The 20,907-nt window shown below is 39.2% G+C and overlaps 1 protein-coding gene and 1 non-coding gene across 4 annotated transcripts in view; one reads left to right on the top strand and one right to left on the bottom strand.

The window, feature by feature from the left end:
* Nucleotides 1-20,907, top strand: part of LOC113881982 (24-hydroxycholesterol 7-alpha-hydroxylase) — a 118,917-nt gene that overhangs the window by 28,076 nt on the left and 69,934 nt on the right. For all 3 annotated transcript variants that reach the window (XM_027525110.1, XM_027525109.1, XM_027525111.1), the window contains one exon: nt 2,697-2,787. In XM_027525110.1, coding sequence (XP_027380911.1) covers nt 2,697-2,787 — 91 coding nt within the window. The remainder of the gene's footprint in view (nt 1-2,696; nt 2,788-20,907) is intronic.
* On the bottom strand, nt 9,037-9,143 carry LOC113882310. Its single transcript, XR_003508328.1, has one exon. It is a non-coding gene; the product is annotated as a U6 spliceosomal RNA (small nuclear RNA).

Here is a 20,907-nt window from a genome sequence, read left to right as displayed (position 1 = left end):
GTCACAACTGCAGCAGCTGAGCATGCGCACACCCACGTGTATACATATATGTACAAATATATACAACTAAAATACTTTGCTGTACAGCAGAAATTAATTCAACATTATAAATCAATTTTACTTCAATACAATAAATTAAAAAAAAAACGGATTGAGTATGGAGTGGCTATTAATTAAGTCCAGTAATTCCAGTAATTCAGCACTTCCCCTATAGATAATGTAGAAAGGGCCCATGTCGGGAGAAGGTGATTAGAGCTCACTGAGCATGTTTCCTCTAAAAATGAACTAGTTGATATCTTGGGTAAGTGTGTCCTAATCCGAATGCACCACACAGAGTGAGTGGGTCTTGGGCTTGTAGAGGCCTCAGTTCTCCGTTCACTTGCATATGTAAACAGCACTGTATTTATCCCCACGGTATCAGTCTACTGTCACAAAGGGGACAGCAATGAGTAGGATGGAATTTGGTTTTGTCCAGGCACTTCCCTGGTGGCTCATTCAGTAAAGAATCTGCCTGCAATGCAGGAGACTTGAGTTTGATCCCTGGGTTGGGAAGATCCTCTGGAGGAGGGCATGGCAACCCACTCCAGTATTCTTGCTTGGAGAATCCCCATGGACAGAGGAGCCTGGCAGGCTGCAGACCAGGGGCTTGCAAAGAATTGGATGCTACTGAGCAATTGAACACAAGCACTTCCTTTCAGTTGCTTGCTCTTCCTCTTCTGACCACAGAGGGGAGCATTGGGATCATTTAAAGACGCTTAGCATTCTCTCAGGACGGACAAAAAGGCTTGAATGACACAAAGTGTTAGACATCTGAGTCTTTTCAGGATTGGTTTTCCTAGATGAATTCTTTCACAATATGTGTTTACAAAAAAAAAAAAAAAAAAAGGATGAGAGGGAAACCAAAGCTTCTTTTAATGGTTTGGTATGTTTTCTTTAATGTGTAGTCTAAAATAGAAGCAAAAACATCTACCTGAACTAAGGGGAAAAAAAAATTTTTTTCAATTAGATTGTAGTTTATTTGGGGCTTCCCAGGTCGCTCAGTGGATGAAAATCTGCCTGCAGTGCAGGAGACGCCGGAGATGTGGGTTCAATCTCTGGTAGGGAAGATCCCCTGGAGGAGGTCTTGGCAACCCACTCCAGTAGTTTATTTACTATACTGTGTATAGTTTTAGGTGTACAGCATAGTGATTCAGTCTTTTTTCAGCTATGCTTCATGATATGTTATTGCAAGGTAATGGGTATAACTTCCTGCGCTGTCCAGGGCATCCTGTTTCTTATCTATCTTAGTAATTTTTATCTCTTAATTCCATACCCCTAATTTGTCCTTCTGCCTTCTCTCTCCCTTTGTTAGCCACAATTTTGTTTTCTATGTCTATGAGTATGTTTCTGTTTTTCCTGTACATTTATTTGTATTTTTTTTTTTTTTTTTAGATTCTACATATAGGTGATATCATACAGTATTTGCCTTTCTCTGTCTGACTTATTTCATAAGCACACTATTCTCTAGGCCCATCCATGTTGCTGCAAATAGCAGTGTTTCATTCTTTTTATGGCTGAGTAATATTCTATTGTGTATATATACTACATCTTCTTAATCCAATCATCTGTTAATGGGTGATTGGGTTGCTTCTATATCTTGGCTATAGTAAATGATGCTGCTATCAACACTGGGGTACATGTACTTTTTTGAATTAGTGTTTTCATATTTTCTGGATGTATACCCAGGAATGAAATTTTTGGCTCATATGGTAGTTCTAGTTTTAGTTTTGTAAGCAACCTCCATACTGTTTTCCATAGTGGCCGCACCAGTTTACATTCCCAGCAGCAGTGTACAAGGGTTTCATTTCCTCCACATCCTCTCCAGCATTTGTTATTTGTAGGCTTTTTGATGACAGTCATTCTGACCAGTGTGAGGGGATGTGTCATTGTGGTTTTGATGTACATTTCTCTAGTAATTAGTAATGTTGAGCATCTTGTTCATGCACTTGTTAGCCATCTGTATGTCTTTGATGTTTAGCAGTATAATTTTATTGGTTGGTGGTATTTTCTTGGTTGTGCTATTTTCTAATACCACAATGAGGAAAGATGTGAAATAATTTTGTTTGGCCTAGAGCAAGAACTTGCAAACATACTGTATTCAATAATACTCTATAAACTTGCAAGCATCCTTGCTCAATAGGGTGTGAAAGAACCCTATTTTTGGTATTGAGTTTATGAGATTTTAGATATAGTTTCTGAGGCTTATTTAAAATTACCATATTTCATTTGCAGAGTATATGATTTGCTAATTTATTTGTATTTCAAAGAGACTGAATCTTTAAAAATGTCTTTGTTTTGGACTAACTTGCTTAAGTGTCATAACTTGTTTCTGAAATTCTAATATGTGCTGGTATAATATTTTATATTGTATATTAGTAAAATAAAAATCCTGATTTTCCCTTTTTTTTTTGTAGTGAAGATAGTTTACTCTGTATAAACAATATAGTAAAACTGTAGTGGCAGAATAAAATTGTAAAGTTAACTCCTCAGAGATATATAACATCTCTTTGTTCGTAACATCTAGTTGTTTTCAAAGATACTGTTTACTAACGTTTTTAAGTTTAACTTCAATATTTTAACTGTTTGTGGCTAATCCTATGTATTCTTTTGTTCACCTTCAAAGGTTATATTTTTTGACACATGTTTTTCTTTTTAAGGTTGCATTTTGGACATTTGCATTTGTCCTCTCTCATCCCAATATCCACAGGACCATTATGGAAGGCATATCATCTGTGTTTGGCACAGCAGGTACTAACACTGAATTAAATTGCATAATTGCAGTTACATCTAATAATGTGTGCTTGTCACACATTCTGGGCAAAGTTAAATGCCCATAATTTAATAGAATTTCAAAATAATCCAAATTGAACATAATTTATATGTTTCAAAATATAAATTGATCAGGTAGAATCTTAGAATTTAATTACTGTCAAGGATTTTAGAATTCATCTGGACCAACTCCCTTGTTTCCAAATAATGAAACAGAGAGATTATAATTTGCCCAACTTTCCTGATTAAACACAAGTGTAATACACAGGGCTTTTCTTCTAATCTCCTGGCCCATTGCCTCGACTGAACTCCAAGTCCATAGTTTTGGAATTCAGGATTTTCCAGATTTTATAAAAGTAATATGGTGCATATTCTTTATGCTACTTAACAGTACTAATGGGATATGGATGATAGTTCCAAAGGAACTTTTAAAATGTTATAATTTTTAAAGGTTTTGTGGCTTTGAACTGCAGGTAGAGATTTCTCCTTTGCCATTTTAGTTCAGATTTGAGCTCATCAGTTGTCATCTGTTTTAAAAAAAAACAGAAGCTTGAATGGAGAAAATTCCAGTCCTTGTTTATTCAGCGTTATTTTACCGGTTTGAGAGTGGATTTACCAAAAAAAAAAACCAAAAAACTTTAATATGTCAAATTATGTATTCTGATGTGAAAAAGAAACAAAAAATGACATGGTCTCTTAGAAGAACACAAAATAATAGGGCAAAGTGGTGTGATGACAATTAAGTTATTCCCTTCTCCCCTTCGTGATTGCTGAAAATATTTTATTTGGATTCTTAAACTTATTTTGACTACTTCCTTTCAAGTTAAGCCAAAAATCAAATTGGCTTGGCCAACATGGATATGGAAGCCGTATTGCCTCTGAGATTTGAGTGTGAATCGGCCACTGCTAGGTCATATTTCGTGGAAGTGATGAGCATTAGAATCATTGAGTCCTGACAATGCTAACAGTTAGATTCTGGAATTATTAGAGTGGTGGATGTAAGACAAGATGACTTGCGTTTATGGACCTTATATCTGCAAAGCTAAGGGAAATGTGCGTGCCTGCGTGTCTATAGATGACAAAGGAAATGCATCCTTGGTCATCACATACTCTCCTTTATCTTACCAGAGTCTTTTCCTGACTCAGTGTTCTCCAAAATCCTGGTCTTTCAGAAATAGAAAGGTAGTATGAGTAGTGGTTGGAATAATATAAGAAGTCTGCCTGACCCAAAGGCCACAGTAGAAGCATAATGTTTATCAAAATTTTTACTGCATTTGAATCTTGAACTCTAAAAGGCAGTTCTAAAGGAGAAAGACAAAAATCTTTTGTCTTTTTCTATATTCCTGTTTTAGAACCTGTGCTTCCCTGGTGGCTTAGAGGTTAAAACATCTGACCAAAATGTGGGAGACCTGGGTTCTATCCCTGGGTCGGGAAGATCCCCTGGAGAAGGAAATGGCAATCCACTCCAGTATTCTTGCCTGGAGAATCCCATGGACGGAGGAGCCTGCTGGGCTACAGTCCACGGGGTTGCAAAGAGTCGGACATGACTGAGCGACTTCACTTTCACTTTCACTTCACTTTATTCTCCTCTAACAGGCTTCCCAGCGGGCGCTAGCGGTAAAGAACCCTCCTGCCAATGTAGGAGATGTGAGAGATGCAGGTTCAATCCCTGGGTTGGGAAGATCCCCTGGAGCAGGGCATGGCAATCCACTCCAGTATTCTTGCCTGGAGAATACCCATGGACAGCCGAGCCTGGTGGGCTACAATCCATATGGTCACACAGAATTGGACAAGACTGAAGTAACTTAGCATGAACACATTCCCCTCTAACAGAAAAAAAAATCTTCAAATAGGTATCAGTGTACTAGCTATATTGTGTCAGTGCTTTCAGTTTATAAGACTCTTGTAGAATTGAAATTAGTCGATAATGTATCAAACATTTTTTGCCATGCTTATGCAGAATCAGTTCATGTCAATTCATGAATATGATATAGCAGTTCAAGAATTTAGATAATGGGAGAGGAAGCCACAGATCTTTGGAAGTTACTATCAGGGGAGATACCCATATGCCCAAACAAAGGATTCTGTCAAGGAAGAATGTTAAAAGTGGATGAAATAACCTGACACAGCATGACATTTCTCCCATTTTTATGCTTTTGTGAATTTCCAACTCAGAATCTCACTAGCCTCACTACTAGAGCCCATCTCAGACATTTTCCCCAACTTTCTTATATAATAAGTCTTAGGGTAAAGCTGCTATTAAATAGCTGGTCCTTTATGTCTGGCTTCTTTCATTCGGTATAATGTTATATTTTGTATCATGATGTTTTAAATTAGCTGATTTTCATGTTTCAACCTTCTTGCCTTCCTGAGATAAATCTTTAGTCATGGTGTATAATTCACATAAAACATATGATTTTTATATATGTTGCTGGATTCAGTCTGTTAGTATTTTGTTGAGGAATTTTACGTCTTTATTAATAAGATATACTGATTTATAGTTTTCTTTCTTGTGATATCTTTGTCTAGTTTTCCTATCAGAATCAGTTCAGTTCAGTTGCTCAGTAATGTCTGACTCTTTGCGACCCCATGGACTGCAGCATGCCAGGATTCCCTGTCCATCACCAACTCCCGGAGCTTACTCAAACTCATGTCCATCAAGTTGGTGATGCCATACAATCATCTCATCCTCTGCCATCCCCTTCTCCTCCCACCTTCAATCTTTCCCAGCATCAGGGTCTTTTCCAATGAGTCAGTCGTTCACACTGGGTGGCCAAAGTATTAGAGTTTCAGCTTCAGCATTAGTCCTTCCAATAAATATTCAGGACAGATTTCCTTTAGGATGGACTGGTTGGATCTCCTTGCAGTCCAAGGAACTCTCAAGGGTCTTCTCCAACACTACAGTTCAAAAGCATCAATTCTTCGGCGCTCAGCTTTCTTTATAGTCCAATTCTCACATCCATACATGACTACTGGAAAAACCAAAGCCTTGACTAGATGGACCTCTGTTGGCAAAGTAATGTCTCTGCTTTTTAATATGCTGTCTAGGTTTGTCATAGCTTTTCTTCCAAGGAGTAAGCATCTTTTAATTTCATGGCTGTAATCACCATCTGCAGTGATTTTGGAGCCCAAGAAAATAAAGTCTGTCACTGTTTCCATTGTTTCCCCATCTACTTGCCATGAAGTGATGGGACCAGATGCCATGATCTTACTTTTTTGAATGTTGAGTTTTAAGCCAACTTTTTCACTCTCCTCTTTCACTTGCATCAACAGGCTTTTTAGTTCCTCTTCACTTTCTGCCATAAGGGTGGTGCCATCTGCATATCTGAGATTATTGATATCTCTCCCGACAGTCTTGATTCCAGCTTGTACTTCATCCAGCCCAGCGTTTCTCATGATGTACTCTGCTAGTAGTTTAGTGGGTAAAGCATCCGCCTGCAATGCAGAAGACCGGGGTTTGATCCCTGGTTTGATCCCCTGGAGAAGGAAATGGCAACCCACTCCAGTATCCTTGCCTGGAAAATTCCATGGATAGAGAAGCCTGGTGGGCTATCGTCCATGGGGTCTCAAAGAGTTGGCCACAACTGAGTAACTAACACACACACTCTGCGTACAAGTTAAATAAGCAGGGTGACAATATACAGCCTTGACGTACTCCTTTCCCAATTTGAAACCAATGTGTTGTTCCATGTCCAGTTCTAACTGTTGCTTCTTGACCTGCATACAGATTTCTCAGGAGGCAGGTCAAGTGGCCTGGTATTTCCACCTCTTGAAGAATTTTCCAGTTTGTTGTGATCCACACAGTCAAAGGCTTTGGCATAGTCAATAAAGCAGAAGTAGATGTTTTTCTGGAACTCTCTAGCTTTTTTGATGACAATTTGATTTCTGGTTCCCCTGCCTTTTCTAAATCCAGTTTGAACATCTGGAAGTTCACAGTTCACATACTGTTGAAGCCTGGCTTGGAGAATTTTGAGCATTACTTTGCTAGCATGTAAGATGAGTGTAATTGTGTGGTAGTTTGAATATTCTTTGGCATTGCCTTTCTTTGGGATTGGAATGAAAACTGACCTTTTCCAGTCCTGTGGCCACTGCTGAGTTTTCCAAATTTGCTGGCATATTGAGTGCAGCACTTTAACAGCAGCATCTTTCAGGATTTGAAATAGATGAACTGGAATTCCATCACCTCCACTAGCTTTGTTCGTAGTGATGCTTCCTAAGGCCCACTTGACTTCGCATTCCAGGATGTCTGGCTCTAGTTGTGTGATCACACCACTGTGGTTATCTGGGTCATGAAGTTATTTTTTGTATAGTTCTTTGGAGAAGGAAATGGCAACCCACTCCAGTATTCTTGCCTGGAGAATCCCACGGGGTCACAAAGAGTTGGACACGACTAGCGACTTCACTTTCTTTCTTTCTGTGTATTCTTGCCTCCTCTTCTTAATATCTTCTGGTTCTGTTAGGTTGATACTATTTCTGTCCTTTATTGATCCCATCTTTGCATGGAATGTTCCCTTGGTATCTCTAATTTTCTTGAAGAGATCTCTAGTCTTTCCCATTCTGTTGTTTTCCTCTATTTCTTTGCATTGATCACTGAGGAAGGCTTTCTTATCTCTCCTTGCTATTCTTTGGAACTCTGCATTCAAATGGGTATATCTTTACTTTTCTCCTTTGCCTTTAGCTTCTCTTCCTTTCTTAGCTATTTGTAAGTCCTCCTCAGACAACCATTTTGCCTTTTTGCATTTCTTTTTCTTGGGGATGGTCTTGATCCCCGCCTCCTGTACAATGTCATGAACCTCCATACATAGTTCATCAGGCACTCTGTCTATCAGATCTAATCCCTTCAATCTATTTCTCACTTTCACTGTGTCATCATAAGGGATTTGATTTAGGTCATACCTGAATGGTCTAGTGGTTTTCCCTACTTCAATTTAAGTCTGAATTTGGCAATAAAGAGTTCATGCTATGAGCCACAGTCAGCTCCCAGTCTTTTTTTTGCTGATTGCATAGAGCTTCTCCATTTTTGACTGCAAAGAATATAATCAGTCTGATTTCAGTATTGACCGTCTGGTAATGTCCATGTGTAGAGTCTTCTCTTGTGTTGTTAGAAGAGGGTGTTTGCTATGACCAGTGCATTCTCTTGGCAAAACTCTGTTAGCTTTTGACCTGCTCCATTTTGTACTCCAAGGCCATATTTGCCTATTACTCCAGGTATCTCCTGACTTCCTACTTTTGCATTCTAGTCCCCTATAATGAAAAGGACATCTTTTTTGGATGTTAGTTCTAGAAGGTCTTGTAGGTCTTCATAGAACTGTTCAACTTCAGCTTCTTCAGCATTAGTGGTTGGGGCATAGACTTGGATTACTGTGGTATTGAATGTTTGCCTTGGAAACGGAGATCATTCTCTCATTTTTGAGACTGCATCCAAGTACTGCATTTCAGTCTTTTTTGTTGACTATGACAGCTACACCATTTCTGCTAAGGGATTCTTGCCCACAGTAGTAGATATAATCATCATCTGAGTTAAATTTGCCCATTCCAGTCCATTTTAGTTTGCTGATTCCTAAAATGTCGATGTTCACTCTTGCCATCTGCTGTTTGACCACTTCCAATTTGCCTTGATTCATGGATGTAACATTCCAGGTTCCTATGCCATATTGTTCTTTACAGCATTGGACCTTGCTTCTATCACCAGTCACATCTGCAACTGGGTGTTGTTTTTCCTTTGGCTCCATCCCTTCATTCTTTCTGGAGTTATTTCTCCACTGATCTCCAGTAGCATATTGGGTACCTACCAACCCAGGGAGTTCCCCTTTCACTATCCTATCATTTTTGCCTTTTCATACTGCTCAGTCATGCCTAACTCAGTTAGTTGCTCAGTCATGCCTAACTCTTTGCGACCCCATGGACTGCAGCCCACCAGGCTCCTCTGTCCTTGAGATTCTCCAGGCAAGGGTACTGGAGTGGGTTGCCATTTCCCTCTCCAGGGGATCTTCCTGACCCAGGGATTGAACCGAGTCTCCTGCTCTGCAGGCAGATTCTTTACCAACTGAGCTATAAGGGAAGCCATATATATATATAGTGAATTGGTTACCACAATAAATTTAGTTAATTCCATCACCACATGTATATTCTTATGATGAGAACTTTTAAAGACCAACTTAAGTAAGTATCAAATATATAAAACAGTATTGTTAGCTATAGTTATCATGCTGTATGTTACACCAGCACAACAATATGGGATACTTTGCAAATTTTAGTTTCATCCTTACACAGGAGCCATGTTAATCTTCTCTGTATCTTTGCAATTTTAGTACATGTGTTGCTGAAGTGAGAACTGTATTATTCTTCTTGGAGTTTGTGTCTTCTTAGGAATTTGTCTATTTCATGTAGGTCATTTAACTTGTTGGCATACAATAGTTCATGGTTTTCCCCATAATCTTCTTTATATCTGTAAGTTCTCTAGGAAAATATCTCCCTCATCCATGGTTTTAGTAATCTGTGCCCTCTTTCTGTTTTCATGGTCAGTGTAGCTAAAAGGTTGTCAATTTTTTTTTTTTTTTTTTGAGAGCTAACTGACAGTTTTGTTGATTTGATCTTATTTTTACTATTGATTTTCTATTCTCTATTTCATTATTTGTTTCAATCTTTGTTATTTAACCTTTTGTCTCTCCTTACCGATATTCTCTAGTTCTTTACACACAATTTCTTTAATTCTTTGAATATATTTAAAATATCAGATTGAACAACTTTCCTTAGTAAGTCCAATATTTGAGTTTCTTCAGGAATAGTTTCTGCTGATTGCTTTTTCCCCGTATGGTCTATGTATGCTTGTTACACATCACATTTCATATTTTTGTCATGTGTCTTGCAATTTTTTGTTGAGAATTGGGCATTTAAAATAATATACTGTGGTAACCCTGGAAATCAGATTCTCCTCTCTGTTCAGAGTCTTTTTTTTTTTTTTATTGCCACTTGTTATTTTTCCTTGTTTGTTCACAGAAGTAAACTCTTAAAAATATTTGATATTGTTAAATGCTATGTGAAAAAGAAAACAGCAGATTAGGGATGATCAGGAGTGCCAGAATTGGAGAAAAGTGAAAGTGGCTCAGTCATGTCTGACTCTTTGCGACCCCATGGACTATACAGTCCATGGAATTCTCCAGGCCAGAATACTAGAGTGGGTAGCCTTTCCCTTCTCCAGGGGATCTTCCCTACCCAGGGATCGAGCCCAGGTCTCCTGCATTGCAGACAGATTCTTTACCAGCTGAGCCACAAGGAAAGTCCAAGAATACTGGAGTGGGTAGCCTATCCCTTCTCCAGTGGATCTTCCCAACCCAGGAATGGAACCTGGGTCTCCTAGATTGCAGGTAGATTCTTTACCAAATGAACTATCAGAGAAGCCCAGAAGGAGGTGGTAGCATTAAATAGTTGGATCAGAGCTGACCTTCCCGGAAAGGTGAGATTTGAGCAAGGACTTACAGATGGTTAGGAGTTAGCACATATCTGGAAGAGAAGCCTGTTAGAGTTAGATATTGCAGGTGTGGCCTCACTGCATTCTCACAAAATCCTTGCAGACATTCACTTTGGGTCCTGTTTAGACTGTGTTTTCAAGCAGTTTTCTTTTCTAATTTAGGATTCCCACTGTGAGTGTCTGCCCAAGAGCAGAAGGTCATTCCATCTTAAAAACAAACAATAACAAATAAAAATGCACTTAAATTGTTACCTGGTTGCATTTGACCCTTCTCACCTACTTGTTTTGATTTAGGGTAGCATACACAGCGGAGAAGGCAATGGCACCCCACTCCAGTACTTTGCCTGGAAAATCCCATGGACGGAGGAGCCTGGTAGGCTGCAGTCCATGGGGTCGCTGAGGGTCGGACACGACTGAGCGACTTCACTTTCACTTTTCACTTTTGTGCATTGGAGAAGGAAATGGCAACCCACTCCAGTGTTCTTGCCTGGAGAATCCCAGGGACGGGGGAGCCTGGTGGGCTGCCGTCTCTGGAGTCACACAGAGTCGGACACAACTGAAGCGACTTAGCAGCAGCAGCAGCAGCATACACAGCACACTGGTTTGTTTTTTGTGATTTTTTTTGCCTGTGTGTTTTGTTTTTGTTTCTTGGTGGCCATTCAGTTGTAATGCACATTTAGTTGAGGGGAAAAAATAGTAAATTTTTTTCTGTTAATTTAAAATAAATCAGGTTAATTAACAGAAATACACCTGCATAGAAATAATTCCATAAAACATCAGGAATTGTTTTTTTGTCTTACATAAGAATCATGATTTGTGGATCATAAAAGACACAGTACAAAATTTTCATTGGATTATAATTTTTGTTTGAAAATTTGATTCATGCCTTTCTACCCTGTCACTTAGTAATTATGTGACTTTGGATAAAAGAGAAAAGTTACTCAGAGCCAACCAATAACATTTCTTGACACCACTGAGTCCTGATTTAGCAGCAGTTCTGCCTGGGGACAGACCAACACTATCAAGTGACCAGATGCTATTAGCTGGTGACACTGACTCAGTGGCCACACTCATCATGTACTGGTGAGAAAGGATTGTCTCTCATATTTATAAACAAGCATAAAAACTAGCAGAGGGACAAATGAGGCTCAGGGCCTATGGTGATGTTCTGGGCAAATTTGATGTCATTTGCATCATTGTAACTAATTCATCAATTTTACCTCATAGCATTGAAACATTTACATTTATTCTTGAGGTCTTCTCTGCAGTCACCTCTTACCCATACTATAACATGTGTGCAATTTTTATCTGCTTGGATGTGTCCCAGTATCTTGTCTAACCTAGAACAACATTCTTGGAGGATTCCATCATGGTATATCAAAGACCTGAGTCCCTCCAGCTAACTAAAGAAGCTTATTCTCATCACCGCTTTGCAGCCTGCTAGGACTTAATGGCTGATAGCCAAGGTTGTGTCTACGATAGAGTCTTGGCCTTTATGCCACACATCGACCAAAATATTGAAGAAAGAGATCATGTAGCAGAAGCTAAGGCCACTCCAGTGGAGTTATGAATGGAGAAAGGTTATTTTATTTATTTATTTTTTACATGATTACTAAGTTTGATTCAACAGCTACACCCACTCCTGCCTTGTAAACATAACAGGCTCCTCTCAAGGTTACATTGTGATGTGAGTACAGGTTTCTTGTTTTCAATGACAGCTTTACGAAAAAAGTGTTAGTTGCTCAGTCATGTCCAACTCTTTGTGACCCAGGAGCCTGCCAGGCTCCTCTGTCTGTGGGATTTTGCAGGCAAGAACTGCTAGCCAGACAACAAGAATCTGATATGGACATTTGGAAGCTCTAGCATATCACAGAGGAATTTTTTTACATTTACATCTCACTTTCCTTTGCTAGCCCAGCTTTTAAAAATCCTAGAATAAACTCAGAAAACATTAAATTATGACAGAGCTGTTCACAAACTACTTCTCATCCATCAATCTTGAAGAACATATGTACATTACCTAAGAAAATGTTTATTAATGCAGGAGATTTCATTGGAAACCTGCTCCAAATGTTTAATTTTGTTATCTTCTTTTCTCCTTGGACTTAAAGACCAAGATGGTATCATTTTTGGAGCTCAGAACTCATTACTTGCCAATCCGCTCATACAGGTAAAAAGACCAGGGTGAAATTTCACATATAGTATCTGACCCATGAGAGATTTCCCAGGAGGCTGGATTTCCTCCACTATTTTCTGCTTTGAATGCTTGAAGTGTGCCTTGTGACACTAACTCAGGAGATTTTGTGTGAAGTCATTCTGTCCTCATTTATTGCTTGGCTTTAGTAGGTGGAAAGAGATACCTCTTATGGCTGCATATTATTTACGAGCTTGGAGATAGGTCCTATCTGGCACTTCTCATTTTATTAAGTCTTTCACTATCTCACTCCAGTGTAGCACAGTTAATCTGCTTTGTTTATTCTCTACATTTTTCATTCGGACACGTTCTTTTCTCTGAGTGTTCCTTTAGAGAATTATTCAGGCATTTGGATAACCTTTTTTCCTCTTTAGAAAATGAGATAAAGGTATTCAAGCCAGGTCAACTTCTCTCCAGAGAACACAATCCAGAAATTTAGAATTATTATGCAGGATTTATAAAGAAAGGTATTTCTAGATCAAAGTTGATTTTTATCTTTTATTATCTACCCATTGTCATCTTATTTGTCAATATCTCTACCTTTTACTTATTATAAATTAGGTCATGTCCTTTATTCTTTGTAAAAGACCATCATAATTATGAATCAGTCTTCATTGTATATTCCAGTAATAGAGAAATTGATACTCTTTTTAATATATGAAAGAAATATTTCTGAAGATAAATAGGATATTGTTTTTTCAGAAGAGAATCTTATGTGGTTGTCTTGGTATAGTTGCATGAATCTTTTCTTTAAATGATATCATGGGATTTGGTATATTTTTATATGTGTGTGTATAAATAGAAGAAGTGGTGGGATCAATCTTTTGATTCTTCACTCTATCTTCTATCTGTCTTAATAACCTGTTCTAAGCACCACTGCCGTCCTTGGCATCTTTCTCAATTCATTGTTATTGCTGCTTCGTTCATTCCTGGTCTGTAGTTATGAACATCCAACTGAAGCTGCTGATTAGCATCTACCTCTGAAAGGTTTTATAATTTTTCAGTGGGTGTCAAGCAGAGTGCTGTGCACCAGTTAGCAATCCCAGGGGAGGACTCTAAACATTTCTGCCCAATGCATCTTGGTATCAGAGTTGTCGAGGATAACACAGTGCTGTCAGGCACTGGCTACAACAATGTTAAACTCACAAAGAGCAGAAAGAGAGCGAGATCAGCTTCAGCAGTGGGTGTGGGTCCCCTGTGGCCAGCGTGTCTCTCCCTGGAGCTAATGAAGAGGAGTTGGCCTCTGCAAACCCCTCTCACACCGCAGTGAAAGGAGCCCTGTCCTCGTCCCTCTCGGGGCAGATGTAACGGGGGGTTGGACAGGTGCCTCATCCTGCCCTTGCATTAAGCAGAGACAAAAGAGTGTTTGCTGCCCCTGAAACAAGGAAAGGTATTCCCACACAAGGTGACGAGCCTGGCACAGGCTGTGTGGGCTCTTTGTGTCTCGTTGAGGAACAGTTCCAGGCTTAAGGCCCACCTTTGTATTGGGGTCGAAAGACTGAGCGTGAGACCACCTTTCCCAGCAATAGGAATCTGTGTTTTTGATAATAAGAATTTATCCTAAATCCTTCAAATGCCAAAAAGTCACATCCACTGGAAAAGTTAGAAGAACCAGACCTGGGAGTTCAGGAATGACTGAGGTGTCTGGAATAAGGTGGTGGCTGGAGGGGGAGAATTGAAGGAGCTGTGACTTTCCAGGCTCCGGCTACAATCCCTAAAGCCCTAATGCCCATTTTCATCATCCGTGGGCAATCTCTAGGCTTTTTGTTTGCTTTTTCCAGTCTATATCCACCACAAACAGCTTAAGCTGTTTTTAAGCCTCCCTTTCCACTTTACTTCTGTTGTTCCTATTAATTTAACTGGTATTTTTCTTATATAAAGCTCTTGGTTTGGGGTAGGACCCTTAGAGAGGAAACTATTAATAACATTAAAAATACATATATATGTATATTTACAAAACAACTTAAATAAAGAAAAACATATTATGTTCCTTTATGGGAAGGTTTAATATCATGAAAATGCCAACACTTTTCAAATTAATCTATATTTAATTAATTATAAAAAGAATTCCAGTGGTTTGGAAGGGGAGGAAATTAATGAAGTGACTTAAATATTTTTTGAAGAAGAAATGCGATTAGAAAGACTATTAGAAGCATGAATTAGTAAGGCCATATTTTCCCAGCCAGATTTTAAAACGTATTAGAAAGCTGTTGTAATAAGAGTATACAACTGCCACAGGACAAATAATTGACCATCATAGCCCTTGTTCGCTAACCTTTTGCCGCAATAAAGAGCAAATTCAGATTCTTTTCTTCCAAAGCTAAAAAAATATTATTAGAAAAGAGTCATTTTTCTATTTTGTTTTACATTCTCGAGGTCAAAGTTTCTAAAACTATCAGCATTTGCAGTGAGTTAATATTCTACAGACCTGCAGTCATTAGAGAGACTATATTTATAGTCTGTTTATAGGGAAGAGCAGTGAACTAAAAAGCATGTAACTCTACAGCCTAGCCTAGACTTTATCATCTTTCATCTACTCTCATCTGTTTTCCTTTTGATTTTTTAAGATAAATTTAACTTGTATCTTTCTCACAGAATTTTGTCTCACAGAACATGTATAATAATGGGCATGTACAGTCCATTCTAAAGGAGATCAGTCCTGGGTGTCCTTTGGAAGGACTGATGCTGTAGCTGAAACTCCAATACTTTGGCCACCTCATGCGAAGAGTTGACTCATTGGAAAAGACTCTGATGCTGGGAGGGATTGGGGGCAGGAGGAGAAGGGGACGACAGAGGATGAGATGGCTGGATGGCCTCACCAACTCGATGGACATGAGTTTGGGTGAACTCCGGGAGGTGATGGACAGGGAGGCCTGGCGGACTGCAATTCATGGGGTCGCAAAGAGTCGGACATGACTGAGCGACTGAACTGAACAGTAATGAACATGCACAATAGTAAAGGAAGGAAGCTAGTATTTTATAAGGAATAAAACCCAAAGAGTACCTTTTTTCCCCTCTATTGAACAAATATTTAGCGGTTCCAGTTCAAGAAGGCAGAGTAGGAAGACCCTGAGCTCAGCTCCTCCTGTGGACACACCAAGACGACAACTACATGCGGAACGATTTATCTGGGAATGAACTGAAGACTAGCACAGCAGATTTTCTGCACCTTGGAATGTAAACAGAATGCCGTGTCAAGGTGGGCAGGAGGGTCAAAGATGCAGTCTAGACAGAAACCGTACCCAGACTGCGTGACCCACTAGTGGGAGAAAGATCACAACTGTGGAGGTGCCCCTATGGAGTGAGGGCTCCAAGTCCCACCTGGGGATCCCCTTCGTACCTACACAAGGAAGATGAGCCCGCATAACATTTGGCTTTGAAGACCAGTGGGGTTTACACTTGGAAGAGCTGGAGGGCTGTGGAAAACTGAGACTCTGCTCTTGAAAGGTTCACATGTAAACTCACTTGCTCTGAGTACAAGCACAGAGGCGGGAAAATGTGAAGGGCGCCTGGGTCATACCCTGAAGGAGGCTCACTGGTCATTTTGGGAGTGATGCTGGAGGGGTAGGGAGCTGGGACACCTTCTCCAGGGATGAGGGCATTGGCAGGTGCCATTGAAGGTACCTCTCCTTCACCTAGCTGGCCTAGGACTGGCAAGCAACATTTCTGTCACTCTCCATCAACTAGCTAACACCGTGTGCACCACCCCAGATTCTCCTGAGGACCCACCCTGCTCGACTACCCACTTAGTTGGTCCCTTCAAAGTGGCCCCTGCCCCACCTGGCATGTGACCTAGCTGGCACGGGCAACTGTACAGAGTGGTCCACCTCTGGGGAGGTGGAGCATACCATGAGCCCATAGCAGTCAATAGAGCCACACAGCCCCAACCAGGGCACAACTGTGATCCAAACACAGCAGGAGGATGCACACAGCACACACAGGGGACACCCCAGAGCACCTGGCTCTGGTGACCAGGAGGAATTGCCCCACGGGACACCTGCTACATACGCCTACTCTTTCAAGAACAGGAGCTGTAGCTGATCTACCTAATGCATACAAACAGACACACAGGCAAAATGAAAAGAGAAAGGAATTCTTATAAACCAAAGCCAAAGATAAAAACATCAGAAAAAGAACTAAATGAGATGATAGCAATTTACCTGATAAAGTGTTCAAAATGATAGTCATCAGAATGGTCACCACAGTTAGGAGAGGAAGGGATGGACTCAATGAGACATGCAAAGACTATATAAAAAAAGACCCATTCAGAACTGAAGAATTCAATAACTGAAATAGAAAATACAGTAGAGGAAATCAGAAGCAGATTAGTGGATGCAGAAGAACGGATCAGCAATCTGGAAAACAGGTTAGTGGAAATCACCCCATGAGAACAGCAAAAAGAAAAAATGAATAAAAACCGATGAGGGTTAAGATTCCCTGGGACAACTACAAGCATACTAACATTTACATTAGAGAGGCCCCAGAGGAGAAGAGAGAAAGGGATGGAAAACCTGTTTGAAGAAATAATGGCTGAAAACTTCCCTCTCCTGGCAAACGACACAGACAAGTCCAAGAAGCACACAGAGTTCTAAACAAGATGAATCAAAGACACCCACACCAAGACACATTATAATTAAATGTCAAAAGTTAAAGACAGAGAAGAGTATTAAAAGTTTTGCAGTATTTCTTTTTACATTCATAAGAATAAGTGCAGAAAAGGGTTTATTGCTATCCCCTTCTGGGAGACAAGTCACCAAATAAAATCTTTATTTATTTATTTATTTATTTTTAATTTTATTTAATTTTTAAATTTTACATAATTGTATTAGTTTTGCCAAATATCAAAATGAATCCACCACAGGTATACATGTGCATCTCACTAAAATTTTCCAGAAATCTATAACCAGTATGTTCTCACTGCCTATAAATAACCAATGTTATAGGGTCATTGGGTGTATAAAACCTATTGTAAATGCTATTATCTACTTCAGGACATTTTATCCTTTCTTATTCTTTCTGAGATGTTCTAACCTTTTCCAGTGAATGCAGATTTCTTCTGCAAAGGAAACAGCAATTTTATAAATTTAAGAAAAATATTCCTGGAACAGAAGTATAGTTGTTAAAATTCAATATTTGAACATTACGTATCATATTCCATTTTTTTTTTAATTCCTGAAATAAAGGATAGGGCATAAGATACTTGTTTTGTATTACTCTGGAATACTGTAGATTCTTTATTTATTGTTTCTCTTTAGCTTTGTCTCTTCTCTAAAACCTGATTTTTTTTCAGGAGCTTAGAAATATGCCAAGAAACTAGTTTTCTACCTCTGCCACCAATTGATATCATTGCTTCATTACTTTTTAAGATAAGTCACAGAAATGCTGGGTTTTTCCAAAGGTGTTACATTGTTTCCCCAAATAGCAGTATAAAGAAAACACTAACTTTTATTATTTGATATTGCTTTTTAGAGAAATTATTACAAAATTTGGGGAGCAAATTTCATGACCAAATTTGGTAGGCATCATTGCTTAAGGTTATTACATCAGATTCTTTACTTTCTTCAACCTTTATCTCATGTATTTTCTTTAATCCTAGTGTGTTCTGTGAACTTTTGTACCCACTTTAAACAAGCTGTTGAAAGACAACTTCTGTGAAGGAAAACAACCTCACAACACTGAACAGCAGTCAAAACTGGGAATCCTTGCTTTGAAAAGTAAAGAGGTGGTAGAATGTGCAGGGACGCACTCTTTCAATTTCAGTGGGGCTTTGTTTTGTGTTTTAGCTGCTCAGCATTCCGGATCTTAGTTCCCAGACCAGGGATCATCAAACCCAGGCCCCTTGCAGTGGACACGCAAAGTCTTAACCTCTGGATCACCAGGGAAATCCCTCAGTGACATCCCTTATGCTTTGCTTTTCTTCATCTTTCTGTGTGTCTTTCATTTGTGGGGAAGCACGGAGCCTCCTCAGTCGGTTTTCAATCCCACTTTCTGATTCAGTCACCTCAGAATTAGGTCTCAAAAGATCTGAATGACTAAGCAAATGCCTGTCATTCTCCCTTTTTCTCAAAACATGTGTTATTTTCCCCAAATTATTAGTTAAATCTTGATGTAATGGTCCTTCAGGACTATAGGAACAGAATTTTTCTATTTTATGTATTTATTTATTGAGAGAGTGAGCATGCGTGTGTGTGTAAGGGGGAAGGAGCCTGAAATATGAAGGAGACAGAGGAGTCATCTCTCAGAGAAGGACCTGCTTTAGTGATTCCATTTGATTCATATTCCTTTTTTAAGTCTAAGAAATCGTATATTTTATAATTAATTTTGGAGTTTAATTTCCTTTCTCTCTGCTTGGCTACATGCTACTCATCCTTCCAGGCCTAGCTGAAATTTTAGCCCTAGGCAAGAAGGGATGAACGCCACTGACACTCAAATTCACTCTTAAGAAACTTATGTTGTAGTTATTTGTAACCAGATATTATTTTGTGTCCTTGTGTTCAAACTTGTTTAATACAATGACGGTGTCTTTCTCATTCGTTTCTCGTCTCAGGGAGGTGATGGGACACGGTGAACAAGTATAAGGGCTTTCAGTGTAGACAGACATGGGTTTGAAGGCTGTCCTGTCACTTTCAAGCTTCTCCTTGAACACATGATCACTTCATAGATGGCAGATCGTGATGAAGAGTAAATGAAGCGGTCCAACATGTTGGTGGCATTAGATAGTCAAAAATTAGTATGATTCTCTTCCTATCTCTTACAGCACCTATATTTGGGCTCGAAGTAACAGATACAAAGCACATTTATACTGAGTGAATAAATGGTTGAAGTAATAGCATTTTAATCTATTCTACATCCTTAGCAAATAAAAATCACAGTTACTGCATTCTAACATGCTTGTCATCATGTGTGCAGAATCCTAAAACTATACATAACAGTTTAGAAATGTTCTTCGCTATCTCTGAACTCAAGAATTATCCTTTCTTTTATTTGGTTTCCAATATCCTGTTATTGGTTTGACTTCTATTGCATTTGTGCCGAGAACAAAACAGATGTCTTCTACATTTTACCCCAAATCGCCCATGGTTTCTTGCCTGGCAGTCTTTTATTCTGGTCCCGGTCTCCATTAGGTACTAGCCCTTCTGATGATTACCTTGGCTTTCTTCCAAGTGGAGCCTTCTAATTTTAGAGTCAAAACACTGGAAGAACAAACCACAGATGTGCATTGAAATATGCACAGTATGGGTACAGAGCTATTTCTAAGAGTTATAATAAGAAACATCTTTAACCTGAAGATGTTGTTTGGAAACAGCATCTCTCCCTTTCTTTTTCTTTGTCTAGTCTGGGAATCCTACCTTATTTTTCCTACCTCACACTGGGATTTGAGAAACTAAAAATATCTTATTAAAACATTTATTTTCCAAGTGTAGTCTGCATCTCTCCTACAATGGCAGGTCATAATAGATTTTAAATATTATTTTCAATTCAGAGCAAGCTTTTGTTTATTATATAATACAAAACATTTTTTGCACTTTATAATTCAATTAGTCTCCTAAGAATATTTCAGAAGAAAAAAAGAAAACAAAACTTTTCTCCAAAAGAAAGTCAGAAACTTCACTATTACTGGAGTCCAAACTTTTTCAAGGCCAGAATTATGCCTGTCTCAAAGTAGGTAAGTCATTTTGGAGTCACACAGATCTGATTTTAAACACAAATTCTGACCCTTGGCAGTCATTTATTCTTGATTAAGTAGAGAAATCTTTATTTTCTATATCCTATACCTGCAGTAAAATAAAACACAGAAAATACTAGAAGGATTGTTTAGTGAATTTATCTAATGTAGATGCTCTAGATACATTTTTCAAGAGAAAACTCTTATTTTAAGTAAGATTTAGAATCTGAACTGCAGATTGCATGCTAAGTCGCCTCAGTCATGTCTGACTCTGTGTGACCCTATGGACTGTAGCCTGCCAGGCTCCTCTGTCCATGGGAATTCTCCAGGCCAGAACACTGGAGTAGGTTGCTCTCCTCCAGGCGATCTTCCCCACCTAGGGATCAAACCTGCATCTCTTATGTCTCCTGCATTGGCAGGCAGGTTCTAAATAGATTTTTAAAGAGAAATGTCATATTTTAAGTAAGATTTAGAATCTGAATCGTAGATTATCACTGATCTATTTGTAATGTCCATTTGGCAAGGGCCCTTCTTGCTGGGGTCACCTTGGTTTCCAAGATAAAGGTGAAATTGTTCTGAATCTCCTCCAAGGATTCTAGGAATCTCTGGAAGAAGTGGGGAGGTGGCCAGAAGTCGAGGCCTGTGCCTCTCAGAGCTTCTCTTGATTTTCAGTCTCTCATTTCCTAATTTCTCCCCTTCCACTGTCTTTTCCTTTCTGGATGTTCTGCCTCTTTTCTGAATCTCACTGCCTCCTGGACACACCAGGTC

This window comes from Bos indicus x Bos taurus, chromosome 23 (assembly GCF_003369695.1).
Source record: "Bos indicus x Bos taurus breed Angus x Brahman F1 hybrid chromosome 23, Bos_hybrid_MaternalHap_v2.0, whole genome shotgun sequence".
Taxonomy (NCBI): domain Eukaryota; kingdom Metazoa; phylum Chordata; class Mammalia; order Artiodactyla; family Bovidae; genus Bos; species Bos indicus x Bos taurus.
This window is presented reverse-complemented; position numbering and strand designations above follow the sequence as displayed.